At 44.0% G+C, this 22534-nt stretch overlaps 2 protein-coding genes across 2 annotated transcripts; both read left to right on the plus strand.

Moving 5' to 3' along the window:
• The first annotated feature begins 3766 nt into the window (after positions 1–3766).
• On the plus strand, positions 3767–4882 carry LOC117885555 (olfactory receptor 2AP1-like). The gene has a single exon (XM_034786821.1). The coding sequence runs from the start codon at positions 3914–3916 to the stop codon at positions 4880–4882; it is 969 nt and encodes a 322-aa protein (XP_034642712.1). The 5' UTR covers positions 3767–3913.
• A 15374-nt stretch (positions 4883–20256) lies between these two features.
• Positions 20257–21350, plus strand: LOC117886258 (olfactory receptor 10A7-like). The gene has a single exon (XM_034787930.1). It carries the CDS (start codon positions 20257–20259, stop codon positions 21190–21192), a length of 936 nt encoding a protein of 311 aa, XP_034643821.1. The 3' UTR covers positions 21193–21350.
• Positions 21351–22534: the final 1184 nt, after the last annotated feature.

The raw sequence follows: 22534 nt of genomic DNA on the forward strand, positions 1-22534 counted from the left end.
CCAATAGTGCAGAAGCAGTTTGGAACATTTATAAAGGCCAACCATATGATGAAAAATTAGAGCAACTGGAAAAGGCCACTGGTTTTATTACTGGAGCACAGTTAACCCAGGTGCAGGCTGGAGTTGGTGATTTACATGTTATTTCTGCCCTTAGTTCAATAACCCAGAAACTGCTGACAACGATGGTGCTAAATATCAAGGGAAGGCATTGCAGTGGGATCTGGAATGTTCAGAAATTCAGGATTTTCTGAATGATCAGCTGATGGCCATTCGGAGTGATCTTGAGCATCAGGCTTGGCCCACTGCCCTTACAGATACCTCAGGAGTATCATCTGATCTATGGCTATGGAGAAATACTTTGAGATTTTCAGGGTGGAACTGCAGACGCTCACAGTGCTCTTTCCAGGGCCGTCTTCAGGCACCAGCGAAGGAAGCAGGTGCCTGGGTTGGCTAATAGAAAGGGGCGGTGCTCCGTCTGTTATTGGACGGCATGTCCGGGTCTTCAGTGGCAATTCCGCGGCGGGTCCCTGACTCCCTCTCTTTCTCTTCGGTGGCACTTCGGCGGCAGCTCAATTGGGCTTTTTTTTTTCTTCACCGTTTGGGGCGGCAAAAAAGCTGGAGCCGGCCCTGACTCTTTCCAAGCATATGGGCCGGTTGGAGGGGTGTGGGCTCCCACATACCGAATCCTGCCGGGTCCGTGGGGAGGATGCATGTGGGCAAACCACCTGCTTTGCCTAACAGATTTATAGTCAGTGCTCCTGGAATAACACCCAATGTTTGGATAGGGATAGGGAATCAATGGACACTTTGGCCATTAGAACCCCCACAGCTTCAGTGTGTACGTAAACTGAAGCCCGGGGAAGTTGTCACTATTTATGACAACATCTGTTGGGAAGGTAGGGGACAAGGAACTACACTGACAGGACACCTGCTTTTCCAAGCTAAGGATAGCTGTGTGTATGTTAAAGCCACCACTTTGCAGGACATACATTTTAATCTCACCACTGCTGCAGGCAATAATATCATTTATTGGCCTGCGGCTAGAATTTTACAATCAGCCCTTAGGTTCCAGATACCCTTTATTTGGACTGCCTTAGCACCTGATGGATTCCAAAATTAGCTTTTACTCCTACCAGAGATCCAGAAAATCTCTGAATTACAAGGGCAATTCATATGCTCCAAAACAGTGGCATAGCCAGCTTCTCAGTGCAGGGGGAGCAAACATTAAAAAGGTGCCCCCCCTTGGCTCCTCCTCCGGCCGCTCCATGCCCCCCACTTGGATCCTCTGGCCACGCTGCGGCCATGCTGCGCCCCCCTCGGAGGGGCTCAGGGGGGCGGGCACGGGGGAAGGGGTGGCGGGCAGGCGCTGCTCGCTTCTCCCGGGGACAGGGGGAGCAGAGCAGTGGGGTGGGCAGCAGCTGGCGAGCAGATCCCCTCTCCCCGGCAGCTTCCTGGTTCCTTCGGCCTGGGCAGCCCAGCATTTTTTTCAAAAGCGGAGCTTGCCGGGCCGCTGCTGGGCTCCTGCAGGCAAGGGGGGGGCAGCATGGCCGGACTCTGGAGGAGCCATTTCGGGGGGTGGCGGGTGCGGCCGGAGGACCGAAGTGGCTGGGCTCCTCAGCCATCGCGTCCCACGCTCAGAGCGGCCGCCTCCTGCGGCAGCTCAGGGCTCGGCGGCCAAGTGCTCCGCAACTGACGGGCAGATCCCCTCTCCCCGGCAGCTTCCTGCTTCCCTCGGCCTGGGATGCTTTCCATACAGCCTATAGAGTGTCTATTTTATGTACTGAGTATGATGTATTGTGTTTTGTGACTAAGGTTATATAACAACCCCATCATATTATTATAATAGGAATGTTAATGCTTTTATTGTTGTTGTTTAGTTTAGGGTTAGGTTATTGTTGTTGTAAAGGATGAAATAATAATAACACCTTCTATGTTCATACTAACCATGCATTGTCGTTGCATCCAACCAAAATCCATGAGGCTGAACCATTTGATCTAGAATCCGAGATACAAGGTTTGATGAACATGGAGGTTTAAGATTGATAGTCATGCTGGAAGCACAAAAGGGGGTAGTGTGGAAGTGGAGAAAAGGATAAAGGGAATTTGAACGCAGATATCTTAGTTTCTAGGAATAGAGAAAGAATCAGACTAACAAAGTCAGGCTGACACTGACTCTAATAACGTGAGACTTGAAGGCAGGGCCTAGGTGGGTGGAAACCGAGAAAGCGAATGGGAACAGACTGTAAGAGATACTGTTTTGACCTTGTGTTAGATAAGAATAGAATGTAGACTGTGGCAGAAATTAATGAGAAAAGTGAGATATCAGGAAGAAAATGTATAACAATGCAGCTGTTGCTCATTATTGTATTCAATGAAAGGTATAAAAGCTGCCTAATTTTTTATCTAACGGAGACCTGCCCGTGTGTACTCTCCTGTGCATATTGCAATTGCTTGAAATAAAGCTGCCTCTGGCTTCTTGCTCCAAATTCAGAGTGAAGACTTTGTTTTGCTCCACAGATGAATGCAGTTTTAAGTGTGCTAAGATGCACTCTCTCCTTGGAGCATATTCTGGGGTGTTTGGGTGCCTGTCTGTAGACAACAGATTTCTTGGTGTGCTTTGAGTATCTTCACAGATCCAGGTCCAGATCCACCCCAACCCCCCAGTAGCAGGTGTACTGCTGTAGAATTTTAAGTGTACTCGTACCTTCAGATACTACCATGATGGAGTCTATTTAAGTATTACTGTAGACTATCTAAGGAAATGTTTGCACTGTGATTCTTCAGAGTGATTTACAAATGTCACTTAAATCAATCTCACATTATTTGGGCTGTAAGACAAGTAAGTCAATGTTCTTATACTCAATTTTTTGGTAGCCAGCCCTTCCAGTGAGGACCCTTGCTTTTGGGTATCTCAATTTCTGTATCACCAATTTGAGCCACCTTGGCTGGGATTTCAAAAGATCTTAGTCTTGAGATGACTTAGCTTATACGATCAAGTGACTTTCTCTGTGTGATAGAAAATAAAGTATCTCCAAATATTGCTCCAGTCTCCAAAATCTTTCTGAGCAAGTGGGCAAGCTGGTTCTTTGCTTTTATTTATCACAGAAAAGTGAAATCATTTGACCTGCTTCCCAGCTAATGGAGTCAACGTGCCATCTCCTTATTTGGTGTAAATAGGTGTAGCTCCATTGAAGTCAACATGACCTAGTGTATATCAGCCATAGCTCCAATGGAGTCAGTGGTCAGATCCCCAGCTGGTATATAGTGACAAGGCTCCATTTATGTCAATGGAATGCCGGCTGATGATTTATTCCATTTTTTAAATTATGGTTTTAGTTCAGAAGTAAATTTTTCCTTTGTAGTACACCAGCATAGCTGGGAAACCAATTTTGTTTTAAAGCAATGCGGACTGGAAGCAAGAGACTATAGAATGTCCTATGTTCTAAAACTGAGTCTCTCTGTATCTCCAGTGATGAGACGTTTTTACCTATATGGGCCCATTGACTTCAGGGGAGTTTTGTGCAGATCACTTACTGGTTATAAAGTGATTCATAAAGGATTAAGTGTTAGAATCTGCCATATTCTCTCCCCAGATCCATGTCAATGGATTGCTGCAGTACAATGACTGGGTAAGAAATTGTCATGATGCACTCAGTAGATATTGGCCCATAAATTAAGTGAGTTGAATTAAAAATTCGCAAAGTGTTTCAGAAAATAAAAATTGCTGAGCTCTATAAAGTAACTGCCCCTCCCTCTACCTCACCATTTGAACATTTCATCAACTGGTTGTGCAAAGGTTTTGCTTGTTAATTTAATTATTGATAGCCAGGAGCAGAAGTTTATAGGCTCTTTATGTGTGTGTGTATTTGCGAAACATTGAGAATTATTCCTCTTTTGGTTTCCAAGAGCATCAATGAGAAACCAAACTCAGATGCCAGAGTTCGTTCTGTTGGGGCTCACCAGTATCCCTGAGCTGAAACGACTCCTCTTCGGGGTGCTTTTCTTAGCCTACACGTTGACCTTAATGGGGAACATCCTCATCATCATCATCACCTGCACTGACTACCGCCTCCACAGCCCTATGTACTTCTTCCTCCAGAACTTGTCCTTCTTAGAGATCTGCTTAACCACAGTCATCGTCCCCAGGATGCTGACAGATCTTAGGACAGAGAGGAGAACAATATCCTTTGCCGCTTGCCTCTCACAGTATTTTTTCCACTTCTTCTTTGGGGGTACGGAATTTTTCCTGTTGACAGCCATGTCGTTTGACCGCTATGTGGCTATATGCTGCCCGCTCCGGTATACATCCATCATGAGCCAAAGACTGTGCTTCCTGCTGGTTATTTTCTCCTGGGTGGGAGGTCTTCTCCTCATTCTTACACCTATTGTCCTGACCAGCCAGCTCTCATTCTGCAAATCCAATGTAATCAACCACTTCTTCTGCGACTATACCCCTCTGCTGCAGATCTCCTGTGGAGACAAGCATCTCCTGGAGCTTATCCATTTCCTGCTGGCTTTCTTCACCCTGCTCAGCACCTTATTGCTAATATTAGTGTCCTACACCTACATCCTCATCACCATCATGCAGATCCCCTCTGCCAAGGAGCGCCAATGGGCTTTCTCCACCTGCTCCTCCCACCTCATTGTCATCTCCATCTGCTATGGAAGCTGCATTCTCATGTATGTCAGGCCCATTCAGGAAGAAGACCTGGACCTCAACAAAGGCCTCGCCATCATCAACACCGTGCTTGCCCCCTTGCTGAACCCTTTTATTTACACACTACGGAACCAGCAAGTGCAGGAAGCACTGAGAGAAGTGGCAAGAAAGTTGTTTTATCCCAAGGACATGAGAGTCTCTATGCAGTGCAGAAATAACAATTAATTAAAAGAAGTAGTGAAAGGAAAATGGCCCAATTCTTTATTTTCTATACACTATGGTTATTCTGTCAGGCAGTGAGCCAGTGTCCTTGTAGGAGGCACTATGTAGCACAGCTGTCATGACCTCATGGAAAGGGATTTTACCATTGTAAGTAGGGAGGGGAAGGCCACTGGGATAATCCACTCCTGGAACTGGTGGGAAATTATTTTTTTCTGACATGAATAATTTTGATTCAAATATTCTCTTCACATTTTTTGTTNAATTATTTTTTTCTGACATGAATAATTTTGATTCAAATATTCTCTTCACATTTTTTGTTGTTTTTTCAGGTATTCATTGAAAAACTGAAACATGAAAGTTTGGCAGGGGGAAGAGGTTGGTTTGTTTTCAGCAGCTAAACAAGTGAAAGACAAATTTATTTTAGCAAGCCGAAATGTAAACTGATTTTCAGTTTGCAGCAGCCAAGAATTGGATGTTCTTTCACAACGTTTTGATGGAGAATTTCCTCTGGGTTTATTTGCTCCACAGTCCTTCCCCTCTGACACTTCAGAGAGCTGACAGGTTGTTCTTCTGCAGGAATACCCGATGGGGGGTAACTGTGTAACTAATCTGCACCCTAGACATGAAGGTGGGGAGGGATGGCTAGCTCAGTTGTTTGAGCATTGATCTGCTAAACAAAGGGTTGTGATTTCAATTCTTGAGGGGGCACTTAGGGATCTGGGGCAAAATCAGTACTTGGTTCTGTTAGTGAAGGCAGGGAGCTAGACTTAATGACCTTTCAGGGTCCCTTCAAGCTCTGTGAGATAGGTAAAATCTCCATGTACTTGCATGATTCCATGTTTTTCCAAAAGCTCTGCTGTAGAAATTATTTTGGGGAAGTTCTCTGGCCTGTGTTATACAGGTCAGACTAGATGATCACAATGGTGTAGACCTGTCTTAACATCAGTAACTTGCCTCATTTCTGTGTGGGTATGATCGGGAAGGTGAATGGAAGTTTAAGTTGTAAACAGGGGCTGGACAAGCAGCATGCTGGAGTCAGGATGTCATGCTAGCTAAGATAAGCTGCAACACCCTGATGCTAGGGACAATGGACAAGATAAACCAGGAATGGAAAGATCAGGTTCCACATGAACAGCACATGGACAGGGCATCTTATACAGGAAATGGTTCCAGCAAAGTAACCAAACTGATCCAAAAATGTGTGGTGTAATGTACAGCAAATTGAATGAAACGTCTAAATGTATGTAAAGGAAGAGGTTGTCTCTGTAACTTTGGAGGTGTGGTATGCCCTATACTCATCCCTACACTTGATTTTGATCAACTCAGAGTAGCTTTGCTGTATGCCAGATAAAGGAACCTGAGTGATGAAATATGGAGTCGAACTGAGTGTTTTGGATCCCCCATAGAACTGGATGAAGTGTTCTCCCAGAAGTAGACAAGGTGTTATGGATAGGCTGAGTGGAAAAGGTCCCAGAGGGAATCCCAACAAAGGGTCCCTTTTGACTTGGAATCTATGAGTTATTGCCTAATCAAGTTACTTAGGCTGGGTTCAAAGGGAACATGTTATGGTTAAGGAGAAGATTGTCAATGGCAAATGAAATTTAATGTGGATAAATGTAAAGTAATGCACATTGGAAAAAATAACCTCAACTATACATACAATATGATGGGGGCTAATTTAGCTACAACAAGTCAGGAAAAAGATCTTGGAGTCATCGTGGATAGTTCTCTGAAAATGTCCACGCAGTGTGCAGAGGAGGTCAAAAAAGCAAACAGGATGTTAGGAATCATTAAAAAGGGGATAGAGAATAAGACTGAGAATATATTATTGCCCTTATATAAATCAGTGGTACGCCCTCATCTTGAATACTGCGTACAGATGTGGTCTCCTCATCTCAAAAAAGATATACTGGCACTGGAAAAGGTTCAGAAAAGGGCAACTAAAATGATTAAGGGTTTAGAACGGGTCTCATATGAGGAGAGATTAAAGAGGTTAGGACTCTTCAGCTTGGAAAAGAGGAGACTAAGGGGGGATATGATAGAGGTATATAAAATCATGAGTGATGTGGAGAAAGTGGATAAGGAAAAGTTATTTACTTATTCCCATAATACAAGAGCTAGGGGTCATCAAATGAAATTAATAGGCATCAGGTTTAAAACAAATAAAAGGAAGTTCTTTTTCACGCAGCGCACAGTCAACTTGTGGAACTCCTTGCCTGAGAAGGTTGTGAAGGCTAGGACTATGACAGAGTTTAAGAGAGAACTGGATAAATTCATGGTGGTTAAGTCCATTAATGGCTATTAGCCAGGACGGGTAAGGAATGGTGTCCCTAGCCTCTGTCTGTCAGAGGATGGAGATGGATGGCAGGGGAGAGATCACTTGATCATTGCCTGTTAGGTTCACTTCCTCTGGGGCACCTGGCATTGGCCACTGTCGGTAGACAGGATACTGGGCTAGATGGACCTTTGGTCTGACCTGGTACGGCCTTTCTTATGTTCTTATGTTCTTAAAGCTGAATAATTGCAGTGTTGCGGTAGCAGTATTGAATACAGAATATGAGAGAGACAAGGTGGACGAGGTAATATCATTTACTGGTGTTAATTGCCCATGTCATTTTAAGATTCCTCCTGCAACATGAGTTTATTCCTCATGATGAACAATCTGCCCCACTGTGTGTTTAGCTGTAACACTCTGAGTAATTTCCCCATACCTGAAGAAGAGCCCTGTGAAGTGTGAAAGCTTGTCCCTTCCACCAACAGAAGTTGGTCCAATGAAAGATATAACCTCACCCAACTTGTCCCTCTCAAAGATGGATAAGGTAGTTGAGGAATGGGGCAGCCCATAGGAGGTTTTGAAAATCTCAGTGTGGAGGAGCAAAAGAAGTTCACATCTCCATACTGTTTCCTGGGTAAACACCAGAGGTGGTGAAAAGTAGGTACATATTTTCCATGAAAAATGTTGAATGGAATTAAAAAACAAAACAAAACAGTTTTTCCCACCAAAAACCCCCAAATGCTTTGTGGAATTTTTTCCAATTTTGCAATGAAAAACAAAAACTAGAAAATATTTTGCTTTTTGTTTAAAAAACCTTGCACAAAACACAGCCACAAGAGGAGATGCTGCTGCCCTCCTCCACCAACCCAATCCAGTGGTTACAGCACTCACTAAAAAGCAACAGAGGGTCCTGTGGCACCTTTGAGACTAACAGAAGTACTGGGAGCATAAGCTTTCGTGGGTAAGAACCTCACTTCTTCACTTGCATCTGAAGAAGTGAGGTTCTTACCCACGAAAGCTTATGCTCCCAGTACTTCTGTTAGTCTCAAAGGTGCCACAGGACCCTCTGTTGCTTTTTACAGATTCAGACTAACACGGCTACCCCTCTGATACTTGAGCACTCACTAAGTGTGTGTGAGACCCAAGTTTGAATCCCCACTCTGCTAGGAATTGAATCTAGATCTCCTGTCTCAGAATCCTAATCACTAAACTATTGGGGATTCTAAAGCAGACTTTTCTCAGTCTCTCCTGTCAAAGCTGTTCCATGTTATCTAACATAATTAAACAATCATTGGAGCAGGAACTTGAGTCTTTTACATCCCAGCTGAGTGCCTGAAACACCAGGCTATATAGTCAATCTGCTGTATTCTCCGGTCCAGTGTGAGATCGGGAATTCCTATAAACCCGATTTAGGGACATTGAACCACAGAGAAGCTAAGTGACTTGCTTAATGTCACACCAGAAATTAAACACAGGTGTTTCAAGTGCCAGGTTAGCACCCAAACCACTGGAGCCTTGAATACCTCCCTCACTTCTGGTGTAGTATAGATGGCTTTCCACCTTGGGTTTCAACCCAAACCCGGCATCTTTTTTATATGATCCTCACACTTCCGCCATTATCTGGATGAGAATGGGTTATTGCCTTTTGGAGTAAGCAAAAAACATGGAATCGCTGCACAAATTGCATCAACCCACCCTTGGGGAGGCAGGGCTAGAACTATTGCCTCTCAGCTCCTAAAGCACAGAACTTGACCAATAGGGTTGCCAGGCATCCCGTCTTTGACAGGAACGCTCGGTTGAAAAGGGACCCTGGTGGCTCCATTTGGCATCGCCAACTGGACCATTAAAAGTCTGGTCGGTGGTGCAACTCCCGGAAACAGCCACCAGGTCCTTGTGGCACATAGGTGGCCAGGGTGGCTCCATGCGTGGCCCTCGTGCCCACAGGTGCCACATCGCAGCTCTCATTGGTCGCGGTTCTTGCTTCCTGGGAGCTGCAGTAAGCACATCAGGGACCATGCACCCCAATGCCCCTGCCCCAGTCCAGAGTCCCCTCCCACATCCAAACTCCATCCTGCAGCCTGTACCCCCCAACACCCCAACTCCCTGCTCCAGTCCTGAGCCCCATTCTGCACCCCAAACCCCTCATCCCAGCACCACCCCAGAACCTGCACCCCCAGCTGGAGTCCTCACCCCTCCCAAACCCTGCACCCCTAATTTCTGGCCCCACCCAGAGCCTGCATCTCCAGCCCAGAGCCCATACCCCACAGCACCACAGCCTCCTGCCCCAGCCTGGAGACTTCTTCCCCACCCCCCATCCCCCACCCCTACCCCAGAGACCGTACCCCCAGCCAGTGAGAGAGGGTGGGAGAGAGTGAGTGACAGAGGGAGGGGGAATGAAGTGAGTGGGGGGCGGGGGCCGTGTAGAAGGTGTGGTGAAGGTGCATTGTTGCTCATGTAGGTACACAGCCAGAGTACACTCCCACTGCCTCCACCTTGGCCATAGCCACCTTCCCTTCTACACTACTCATGCCCATGGCCACCCCCTTCCCAAATGAGGCCTCACTGTAATTGGGGAAGTGGTGGCAACTATTTCCATCTATCTGGAGCTGCGAACTCAGAGCCAGTGTTCTGCACCATGCCACCATTTTTGTGGAGACCAGCCAAGGTCTCAGCGTAAAATTAGCTCCCTCTGGCTCTGGAAAGCCCCCACCTCAAAGGTCCATGATTCAGGGTTTTCCTGGAGCCGGTGTAATGCATCGGCTTTGCAAGTATGAGTTAGGGTGAGATGTTGCCCCCTAGTGGCTGATGACAGTAGATTTTGTGTTTCTTACAGGCACATGAATTTTGCCGTGGAAAGGACTGGCATTTTGGTGCTGAAGAACCCAGGGTTCTTAATCCCCTGTCTATATGTAACGCAGACACCTCCTGGGTGTGGTGTTCTGTCTCATCTAGTGGCCCCGAGACCACTTTGAGAGATAAAAACTCTATAGCCTTAGCTAACAGCCAGTTGGCTTTTAGCTCATGCAGTAGAGGCTCCTGCACTAGACTCCCAAGGCTGCAGGTTCCATCCCACCTGCCGACAACCAGGGTCTGTCACTGTTAGATATGTATTTGTGTAGTATTCATATCAATTGGGTTGTCTCATGAATATTAATCATCAGAAGACCATTAACCCCCCTGAGCTGTACCAGGTTGGCTGTGCAGAAATCAGGAAGAACAATGCACAGAAAAATACACAATAAACCACTTTACCCCAATCACACTCAGAAGATGAGAGAGGAGAGGAATCAATCCCATTGACTCCAATGGAGTTACTACTGATTTGCACCAGGGTGAAAGAGAGGGGAATCAGCTTACGTCTGATTTACAGCAGTGGAAGTGACAACAAAATCAAATGAATGCTATTGTATTTAATTTCTATTTTGGATCAATCTGATTTCTTACTTTGTTTTCCAGATGAGACTCAGAAGCAATTAACCTGGAGCTCACCAGCAGAGAAGGACTTCAGAGTCACCCCTGACATGCATTAAAATTAACAGGCCAGACTTCAGCTGGTCCTTCTGCTGATTTTAATGGCGTTATGCCAATTTACACCAGCTAAATATTTTCTTTGTTGTTGTGAATGTTGCAATGCTTCGCATTTGTTGTGTATCTGAATTAACGATTTGAGATTGTCGAAATAACAGGCTCAATTGAAATTATTTAATCTAAAATTATTAATCAGAGATTAGTACAGCACTAGAGAGAATATAGAAATAAATAGATACATTACCACCCTTTGTTGTCAGACTAAGAGTTGAATCTGTCTCTCTCCTGCACCTGGAAGGGCTGTGCAGTTTTCATTCCCCCCACTAAATTATCATATCAGTATCATTCTACAGGGTTTCAGACAAAGGAAACCTAGTTGCCAAGAATTTTCTCCCAGAAACATATGTTGTGATGTCATTTCTATACAGTCTCAGTTTACCTGACTCATGTGAGAAGGCGTGATTATTTACTACTGAGAGACCTAACAATTCCTGAAGGTAATATCTCTTAGTGGGTCTTGCTTACCCCACAATCATTCTTCCATGTTGATTTCCCCAACAGAAAACATCTGCTATAGCAATAATCTCTCATTAGTTTCCCTAGTCTATATATGCTTATGTTAGCATTTTACATATATGTTAAGAAGCTGGTTTCCAAGAATAGGATGGATAGCTCAGTGGTTTGAGCATTGGTCTGCTAAACCCAGGGTTGTGAGCTCAATCCTTGAGGGGGCCACTTAGAGATATAGGGCAAAAATCAGTATTTGGTCCTGCTAGTGAAGGTAGGGGGCTGGACTCAATTACTTTTCAAGGTCCCTTCCAGCTCTATGAAATAGGTGTATATCTCCATATATTAAAAGATGAGTATTGGAGGTTAAATTCATAACTTTGCTAAACAGTAAAAATCATGGCCTGAACAGAGACATGGATTTACGGTTTATTACAACAATGTGTAACCCACTAAAACCCATCCCCCCAGCTTTTTTTCCTCTCTTCCCTCTCCCCCCGCCCATGACTAGAGAGGTACCATTTCAGTTTGAACAAACCCTTGAAATATATGGTAACTCCTTATGCTAACCAATCTGTTCCATCTTACCTGTGACAATCTGAATCTCTTTCCCAGACCTGAAGAAGAGCTCTGTGTAAGTTCAAAAGCTTGTTTCTCTCACCAACAGTACTTGTTTCAATAAAAGATATTACCTCACCCATCTGTCTCTCTAATATCCTGGAACCAACAGAGCTACAACACTGCATATCTATCTATCTATCTATCTATCTATCTATCTATCTATCTATCTATCTATCTATCTATCTATCTATCTATCTATCTAATGTTTTCTTTGCACATCTCCTTCTCTCTCAAACTGGACCTATTTTAATCTCTTATTAGTCCTTCTCTCTCCCCACTGATCTCTTCACTGTTTCCAAAACTTAAGTCTATTGATTTATGCCCCCGTTTAAATGTATTTTTCCAGTTACACCTGAGACCAGTACTGACCTCATCTCACACCAATTTTGCTGTAGATTCAAATGAACAGTGGTTTGTTGAAGTTATTTATTTCATCCACTCTGGAGTCAACATGGGGACATTTCTATCGGACAAACATCCTTTTTCTCATAAGACTGTCTTACAAGGGAAGTGTGTTTGAATCCAACCAACTCTATAATTAATGGGGGGTGGGAAATAATGACCAATGTTAAAAATATCAAAGAGGAAGGGTGGGGGAGAATTGAGAATCCAAATCCCTTTGGTGCTTGGAAATCTGAATTAGATAGATAGCGAGCAAAGACCAGGTGTATCAGGAGGGATGTATGGATGGATAGATAGAGTTTTTATAGTGTGCTCATCACCATAGTATATGAGCACTGAAGAACCCAGGGTTCTTATCCCCTGTGTATGTATTTGTGCAGTGTATATAGTGATTGTGTTTTCTCAACAAATATGAATCATCAGCAGATTATGACGCCCCCTTCACATACTGGGTTGGCTGTGCAGAAATCAGGAAGAACAGTGCACAGAAAAGTACACAATAAACCACTTTGCCACAATCACACTTAGGTCCCTGAAGATGAGAGTGTGAAGCTTTGTACCTCGGGGGAACACCCTACATCCCCATGTTCATCTTTATAAAATGATTGTGTGGTATCCAATGGAAAGTTTGTCATGTTGGGTGTCTTTGGAAGCCTCATGATGCACTGAGCATGGTTGTTATAGTGATGTTACAGTAATTGTTACAGTAATGTTATAGTAATGTTACACGTTATAATTTCATGTATATAGTTATGAGGCCGAAAATGTATCCTCATGGCTTAAAGCAAACTCAGGCAATACCTCTCCAAGAGCAGAGAGGCAATTCACACCTCATCAGGGCAGGTATGGGATAAACCCAGCCCAGCTTCACAGGGACAAAGGACACTGGCCTAAGCAGCAACAAAAGATTCTGTTGGACTTCGAGTGAGTCACGCCCCTTCCTTTGGTCAGTTTGGGACTGCGATGAGGTAATGCTCACCTGACTCTGAAGGTGGGGGGGCAAAGCCAAGAGGGAAGAAAGGACATGATAAAAGGGAGAGATGTTTGCCATGCTCTTCCTCTCTCTTCCACCTCCATCTACAGACATCACCACCAAACGACTGAAGCACTGACCAAAGGGGAGAACCTGGCTGAAGGGCAACCAGACAGCCTGTGGTGAGAAGCATCTAAGTTTGTAAGGGCACTGTAAGTGTTAACATCAGCTTAGAATGCATTTTGCTTTTATTTCATTTCACCAAATATGACTTGTTATGCTTTGACTTATAATCACTTAAAATTTATCTTTGTAGTTAACAAATCTGTTTGTTTATTCTACCTGAAGCAGTGGGTTTGGTTTGAAGCATGTCAGAGTCTCCCCTTGGGATAACAAGCCTGGTACATATCATTTTCTTTGTTAAATTGAAGAACTCATATAAGCTTGCAGCGTCCAGCGGGCATAACTGGACACTGAAAGATGGAGGTTCCTAGGGTTGTGTCTGGGGCCAGAGATATCGGCTAGTGTCATTCAGTTGCACAACCCAGGGAGCAGCTTACATGCTACAGGCTGTGCATGAACAACTCAGGAGTGGGGGTTTTCACAGCAGAGCAGGGTAAGGCTGGCTCCCAGAGTCAAGGATTGGAGTGACCTAGCAGATCACCGGTAGGGTGACCAGATCACAGGGATGAAATATCGGGACGCGGGGAGGGGTGGAGGGGGGGCGGAGCAAAAAAAAATGGCGGCGGAGCAAAAGAAAAAAAAAAGCAGTTTCGCGGGGGCGGGGGGCATTAGCAGGCCCCAGCCGCGCCGGGCACACGTGCTGCCCACCCCAGGGCAAAAGCTGGCCCCGATTCAGAAGGGGCTGGGGATAAAGAGGGCATGGGGGGGGGACACACCGATAAGAAGCACTGTGAAGCAAAGTCCGGGGCTGGCCGCGGGGCAGCGGCAGTGCATGTGAGCCGGGGACCCCGGGGGCAGAGCGGCGCGGGCGTGCAGGGGGCCAGGGCTGGCACAGCTGAGCCACAGCAGCGGCCGGTCTCCTGAGGGGCTCCCCAGGGCTCCAGGCTGGGCAACAGGCAGGAGCCAGGACTTTTCCCAGCCCCGCAGAGCCTCCCGCCCCCCAGCCCGCTGTGGGCACATGCGGCGTGTCCCGCCGCCGGCAGGGAGCCCCGCGCCTCTCCCACTCGGCTGCGCTCCAGTGGCTCCTTCCCGGCGGGGCGAGCCGCTGGAGCGCAGCCAAGCAAGAGAGGCGCGGGGCTCCCTGGCAGCGGCGGGGAAGTTTATGGGGACCCCGGCTGGCCCCTTGCCCCTGTCCGCCGGCTTCCCTGCCTGGGACAAGTCTCGCCCCCGCAGCCCCTCTTCGCCGCGTGTCTCCGGCGGCCCACGCTGCCCACCCGGGCCAGAGCCAGCCCCGGCTGCTGCCTGCACGCAGCCCGGGCCATGCCCAGCTAGCCCCCGGCAGCCGCGGCAACTTTCCCTTCCCCTCCCACGCTCTTGGTAGTTGCCCGACCCTCCTCCCTCCTCCTAACCTCCTCCCTCCATGGAGAGATCCAATGGGGGAAGGAGGGGGCGGAGTCGGGGGGGGCGTGAGCGCCGGAGTGGAGGGCAAAATTGCTTTTTTGTCCAGTGTCCCGACCAAACATCGGTCGGGACGTGGGACAAAGAAGGAAATATCGGGACTGTCCCGATAAAATCGGGACGTCTGGTCACCCTAATCACTGGTCCAGATAACACCAGAGGGGAACATCACAGAGAGAGAGAGCGGAATCAGTTCCATTGTTTCCAATGGAGTTACTCCTGGTTTACATCAGGGTGAAAGAGAGAGGAATCAGCTTACTTCTGATTTATACCCGTGCAAGTGAGAACAAAGTTAAACAAATGCCATTGTATTTAATTTCTATTTTGGATCAATCTGATTTCTTACTTTGTTTTCCATATGAGACTCAGAAGCAATTAACCTGGAGCTCGCCAGCAGAGAAGGACTTCAGAGTCACCCCTGGCATGCATTAAGAGTAATAGGCCAGACTTCAGCTGGTCCTTCTGCTGATTTTAATGGAGTTATGCCAATTTACACCAGCTAAATATCTGGTTTATTGTTGTGACCATTGCAAAGCTTAAGGATGAACCTGGCTGAACTGGGTATCGTCTTCTAGGAATCTTTAGCAGAGTTTGCAAACAATGAAGGAGTTTTACTCACTAGGTTTTCAAACATATGGTATGCACCACACTCAGTTTGATCATTCTCGGTGCCATGAATGAGGGATTATGAAGATCGGAATTCACTCATGAGGGGTAGGAGAATTTCCATAATTTTCTGTTAATGCCATGAGCTGTTAAGCTTCCATTCCTGCATCAGTACATAATACTCATGAGGCACTCCAGCTGACAGCCAGATGATTATTTATAGGTTCATAGATTCATATATTCTAAGGCCAGAAGGGACCATTGTGATCTCCTATATAACACAGGCCAGAGAACTGCCCCAAATTAATTCCTAGAGCAGATCTTTTCAAAAAAATGTCCAATCTTGATTTAAAAATTGCCAGTGATGGGAAATCTACCATGAACTTTTGTAAATTGTTCCAATGATTAACAACATAAGAACAGCCAGATTGGGTCAGAACAATGGTCCATCTACCCCAGTAACCTGTTTTCCAACAGTGGCCAATGCCAGGTACTTCTGAGGGAATGAACAGAACAGGTAATCATCAAGTGATTCTATCCTTGAATGGCTAATTATTCTCACCATTAAAAAAGATCCAAATCACTCTGAATCAGTGTCCTGTCCTCTTCATTATTTACTAATAAAAAATAAATAGTACCTAGACATATATCTGAAATACACCACTATTTTAGATTTCTGTTGTCTATGGCCACCATATTGGGAAACAGATGTAGGCCTCAGCCCTGACAAATGCAAACCAGATACCCAAACCCCTCTCCCTTCAGTCCCCTTCCTTCTGCATAAACAAAGATAATAGTCCAGATTCAGCTTAGTTGAATGGATACAATACCAGATACTTCAATTTAGCCTAGTGATTATGGGATTAAAACTTTTATAAGTCTTGTGTTTTTATATTTGCTCAATCAGACACAATCTGCAGCTTGGAGAACAGCAACACAAGTGGCACAAGGCTTCACTGCTGTTGTGTCACTATTGCGTGACTTTGCAACCGCAAGCCAGATACTTTTCTCACTTCCCAGGGTGAAAAACTCACAGAGCTGTGTTAGCTGGGGTGTGCTGGTATTAGTGAGAGCAGATTGGAGGGCTTTCATCACAAGGCTTTCTTGTTTGGTTTTGATTTGGTTGAAGAATGCTTGAGGGACTGGTTCCCTTGACTATAACTAACATCATTAAAATACCCCTGCCTGATACCTACAAAGTCCCATGGAGTCAGTGCAGTTTCCCTCATAGAAGCAGGTAAGGAATTTGTTTTTCACAGGATACATAGTCAATGAGATAATTTGCCAAAGAATGGTGCATTATCAGGAACGCTATCATGGTCATTTGTTGGCCACCATCTGACTCTGCTGTGTTAGCGGTTCTGATACACTTACTCATGTCGAGTAGCCTCTTTACTTCTCCATCAGCTTCAGTGGAGCTTCTTGTGAAGTAAGGCACTCTTCATGAAGAATAAGGGTATCAGAATTTGGTCCAGTAGGAACAGTTCTGCTTTCCGTTTCACTGGCTTAAACCAGGATCTAACTGAAATGACATTCATGGAAGATTGAGACACATCTTATGGGCCCATCTATAAATATGAATACATGCTTAGATGTTTTAATAAAAAGTTAATCAATTGTTTTAGATGGTTATAGAGCACAACAAGTTGCTCAGAAGAATGGGGATAACTAGATCTGGCTAGAGATCAATTCCACTTTGTGAAGACATTTGAGGTTTCCAAAAAAAATTTCATTTGGCTTTGGAACAAAACCCAAACTTTTTGAAAGATTTTGTGAAACAGAATTTTGTTGAAACATCTTTTTTTGGTTCTTCCTCTCTCTCTGTGACATTTTTCAATGACAAAAGTGTCATTGAAATCAATAAGTCACCATGAAACTTTTTGGTTTCCACAAAACCATCAAGAAATGTTTAATTAAAAATGTTCCGACCACTGCTATTTATAATCATCTGCAATATTTTCTTGTGCTTATAGCCACCTGTAACTCATGCTACCTAGTCCGGAATATGCTTATGATATCTGCCAATCATTCACAAAACCTTTATAAATAATTGCTAAATGGAAAGCTTACTGTACAGTGTAACCAAAAATATGAGATTTTTGTGATTGTATAACACAATATTAATACTGGATTTAATATACAGTCTTTACAAAGAGGCAAAAGAAGGGATGGAATTTGCTATCTTTGCCCTAATACTCATCTTACATAAGTTTTCTGGTAGATTAGCTTTCCACAGTATCTATCTATCTATCCATCCTCTTCTTTATACTGCACCTCTCTCCATACTATGCAAGTGCTTTATAGAGATGTGTCCTGGATGGCCAAAGAGTTCCTTTGCCTGTTCGTCTGATGTTGGCTACTGCCACTAGGAGAGAAAAGGGAAGCTTTGTCCAACAATAGGACATTACCTCTGGTTCAGCCTTTCCCAATTTCCATAAGGTGGTCCAGCGTATCTTACTGTGCAAGCAGAGAACCATGACTCCAACCTGAAACTGAGAACAATCACCTCCCAAGAATCAATGACATATGAAACCCATGCTCTATGATCTGCACCGGCTGCCTATTGGTTTCTGACTTGATTTTAAAATTTTGGACTTGTCCTATAAAGCCCTAAATGGCCTGTAAGAGATGTCTTTATTCCTATGACATACGTCCAGAATTGGAGTCATGGAAGGTTCCTGAAGGGACATAAGAAAGAGAGAGGGGATGTCTAGTACGGTCAGAACGTTTTTTGACAAAATGAAATTTTAACAAAATATGATATTTTGTCAAAACTGAAATGTTTTACTGGGAGGTATCAGTTTCCACAAAAGGGTTGTCCACATTGGAGCTGTAATTTCCATCTCGGGTAGACATACCTGTGCTAGCTCTGATCAGCATAGCATGCTAAAAAAAGAAGTGTAGACACAATGGCATGAGAAGGGTGTACCTGCTTGGGAGCCTAGGTATGTACTCAGGTAGCTAGTCCCTCATGCCACCACTTTAACTTGCTAGTTTGAACAGAGCTAACATGTGTATGTCTCCTTGAGATGAAAATTATGCCTTCCAGCACCACTGTAGACAAACTCAAAATGTTCATTGGGAAGGTTTTTATGGTTCAGAGCTCTCTGTCCCTTCAGAGAGGGACCCAAATTGATACACTCAGGTTTTCATACTGAAAATGGACATTCTGACACAATTCTGTTTCCTGAAAACATTTGAATGTTTTAATTTTCAGCCCAATGCAGAGAGAAAATAAAAGTTGAACCCTCAAAAGTTGCTGTGAAATGAAATTCTCATCTTCCGGTCCACTCTAATGGCTGGCATGACATTCTCCATTGGAATCCCTGAATCTTTAGAATTCCCTTCTTCCCCTGGTTCATAACAGTTCCAGTTTGTCAGACTTCTAGTCATATGGCACTGTTCACCTTTTGTCTCTTGCCCAAAGAAAAATGAGTGTTGGATTGGGCTGGGTAGCAGTATTGTAAGACTATGGTGAGGAGTTCTCTCGATTAACTCTTGTTATGTTTATGCTGTTGCTGGGTTGATTGAATTGATCTGGGAGACCTGTTCAGTCTCTGTGTTTATTAGCAGTGCTGGCCTTTATATTTATAAATTGGGATTTTCAACAGAAAATCAAATTTTTGATGAATCAATGATTTTCACAGAAAGTGTCAGTTTCCCTCAAACTTTTTCAATTTTTCCTCAGAAAACCCAAACATTTCAGCCAAAAACTGGAAAAATTGGGGTTTTCAGATGAAAGGATTTTTGTTTTGTTTTTTATTTTTGGAAGTTTTCAACTGGAAATGTTTAGTTTTTGACTGTTTTGAGCTGAAAATGTGTGGACTACTACTAGTAGTAGTGGTAGTACATAATTCCACTAGAGATGGTTGAAAAATGGAATTTCCATTTCATGGGAAATTCCAACATTGCAAAATTTGTTTTCATTCTTAATTTGAATAAAAAGTCAAAATTTCCATAGAATGGGAAAGTTAAATGAAACATTTTTATTTCATTGAAATGAAAGCTTTAGACATGATTGAAAGAAAATCAGAAAGTCAAAACCATTCATTTAGACTTTTTACCAATGAAAAAATTGTTAAAATCAATACATTCCTGTGAAATGTTTTCATGCTGATGAAAATGTATCTTCCGATGGAGAGCTGCCCTATTGAAAAATTTTCAACCAACTTTAATTTTCACCATTTAGGACAAAAGCTAAGAAATAAAAGTGCATTTGTAATTTAATATTGTTTTCCTGCACAAAACTGAAGTCAATTTATCAGAATGTGGAGTCTTTGAATTAAGATTGAGAGTTTATCTTAAAGTTTTTCCAGCTGACCTGCAACTTTTTCGTGTTGATGCAGGAATCATTGGATGAAAGTCTCTGTCCTGTGTTATGATCCCCATGTTGTTTTCTAGCCTTAACGTCTATCATGATGTGAATTTTTGGTGACACTTTTATAATGTTTTCCAACATTTCTAATTTACATAAAACATATGCGAATAAACATCAGGATTGTAGAAGAAATGAAAATAACAAAAAATAATTTCTTATTTTCATATTAGGATGGAATTTTTCAAAGAAGCATAAGAGCGTCAGGCACTTGAAGTGCAATGGAAGTCAAGTGCCTAACTCCCTTAGGATACTTTGAAAATCCCAGGTTTACTAGTTATTTTTATGGATCAGCTTTGTCTTCCTCAATCATGAGGATTTAAGAAGATGACATTACTCAGGCTAGTGAAACCTGTCTCCTTATGTCCTACCAATCAATACTGTAACCATAACACAGTGCCCAGTAACGAGCCCACAGGTTCATTGAATTTAATGGGAACTTGAGGCAATGTTGATTACTATCTTTGCACAGGTACAAGGCTAATGTTGAGGAGACCACAACCTAAAGGATGACAGGGAATCACACAGATGCCTTCAGATTCATTCTCCTAGGATTCTCTGACCATCCCCAGCTGCACCTGCTATTCTTCCCCATGTTCCTCGCAACCTACATGATGACCCTCACTGGGAATGTTCTCATCTTAACCATCACCATGGCAGATGCTGCTCTTCACACCCCCATGTATTTTTTTCTCAAGGTCCTGTCCATCCTGGAGATCTGCTACACCTCAGTCACAGTCCCCAAGATGTTGGTGAACCTCCTGTCCGGGGATAAAAGCATCTCCTTCCTTGGCTGTGCCACACAGATGTATTTCTTTGTGGCCTTAGGGGGTGTGGAATGCTTTCTGCTGGCTGCCATGGCTTATGACCGATACGTGGCCATATGCCACCCTCTGCATTATCCGAGCATCATGAACCACACAAAGTGCATGGGGCTGGCCTCTGGCTCATGGCTCAGTGGTCTGGTTGGATCACTGGGCCACGTTATAATCATATTCAACTTGCATTTCTGTGTTTCCCATGAAATCAACCACTTCTTCTGTGACATCACCCCAGTGCTGAAGCTGGCCTGTGGCGTCACCTTCCTGAATAAAGTGGTTATCTTCACCATTCTCCTGATTTTCATCCCCTTGCCCTTCATTCTCATCCTGGTCTCCTACCTACTCATCATCTTCACCATCCTGAAGATACCGTCAGTTCAGGGCAGGCGTAAAGCTTTCTCCACCTGTTCCTCCCATCTCATTGTGGTGACTCTCTTCTACGGGACAGGAATCATTAACTATCTGCACCCTAGTTCTACTTCTGTGTCAGGGATGGGGAAAATACTTTCTCTTTCCTACTCTGTCATCACTCCCATGTTGAACCCCATTACCTACAGCCTGAGGAACAAGGAAGTGAGAGATGCTCTGAAGAGAACAATCATCAGGAAATGTTTTCTTAACTAAAGAAAATTACTTTACTATCAATATAATTCTGGAAAATGGTGTGTGAAAGGCTCAGGGACTGACCTGGTATTTATACAACAGGCATCAGGAACTGAATTTCCAACAAAGCCTTACTATTGTAGTTGTAGCTGTGTTGGGTTGTCCCAGGATTTGTGAGAGAGGAGGTCAGGGAGAAGGTCTTTTATTGGACCAAACTTTTGTTGGTGGAAGAGACAAGCTTTTGAGATTCACAGAGTTCTTCTTTAGGTCTGGAGAAGGTAACGCGAGTGTCCAACCTAAATATATGTTGGTACAGGTATAGGCCTGGTACAGAGTACTTACGCAAACACTTCCTGATATTAAGTGGTACCAGAACATCCCATTATTAAGGATGGTACAAAAACATTCCCCAAGGATAACAGGAACATACTGACCCTTCCTAAAAGATAATGTCAGTATGACAGTACATAATAAAGATGTTTTGACTGAACGAAGGGGGCAGTAACTAACTATGTTGAAGGGGCAGTACTAACTTGTTTCTATTATGGCATAAAAATGTATTTCAAATGTATTGTCTAGCCTAGGGAGGAATGGAAAGTCCCAACATTCACTGAGCTGGTCCATTGTTATGGGCACACATGTATTAGTGGTCCGGTAGAGTCTGCAGGATACTAGTACTGTGCTTCATTGGCAATTAACCTGGCTGTGTGCCTTCATCCCTTAACATATCATGTGGTCATTGGGAGGTTTGCTCAAGGTCTGCCATGCCAGCTGTCTGCTCAGGGCTGGGGTGGCACACAGAGGGAACACACACATGCAGCAAAACATCTATCAACATCTAACCACAGTTGGTACACAACTGATTGACTGTACTCAAAGAGTAGTTATCAATGATTTTCTGTCAAACTGGGAGGGCATATCTAGTGGGATATGCAGGGTTCAGTCCTGGGTCTGGTATAGTCAATATTTTCATTAATGACTTGATAATGGAGTGGAGACTATGTTTATAAAATTTGCAGATGACATGAAGCTGCGAGGCATTGTAAGCTCTTTGGAGGACAGGATTACAATTCAAAACAACTTTGAAAAATTAGAGAACTGGTTTGAAATCAATAAGATGAAATTCAATAAAGAAAAGTGCAAAGTACTACACTTAGGAAAATGGGGAATAACTGGAGAGGTGGTAGTACTGTTGACAAGGATCTGGAGGTTCCAATGGATCACAAATTGAATATGAGCCAACAATGCAATGCCGTTGTGAAAAAGGTTACTATCATTCTTGGGTGCATGATTGACAGGGGCGTATGTAAGTTTGGGGAGGTAAAGATCCTGCTCTCCTGGACACTGGTGAGACCTCAGCTGG

This window comes from Trachemys scripta, chromosome 12, assembly GCF_013100865.1.
Source record: "Trachemys scripta elegans isolate TJP31775 chromosome 12, CAS_Tse_1.0, whole genome shotgun sequence".
NCBI lineage: Eukaryota > Metazoa > Chordata > Testudines > Emydidae > Trachemys > Trachemys scripta.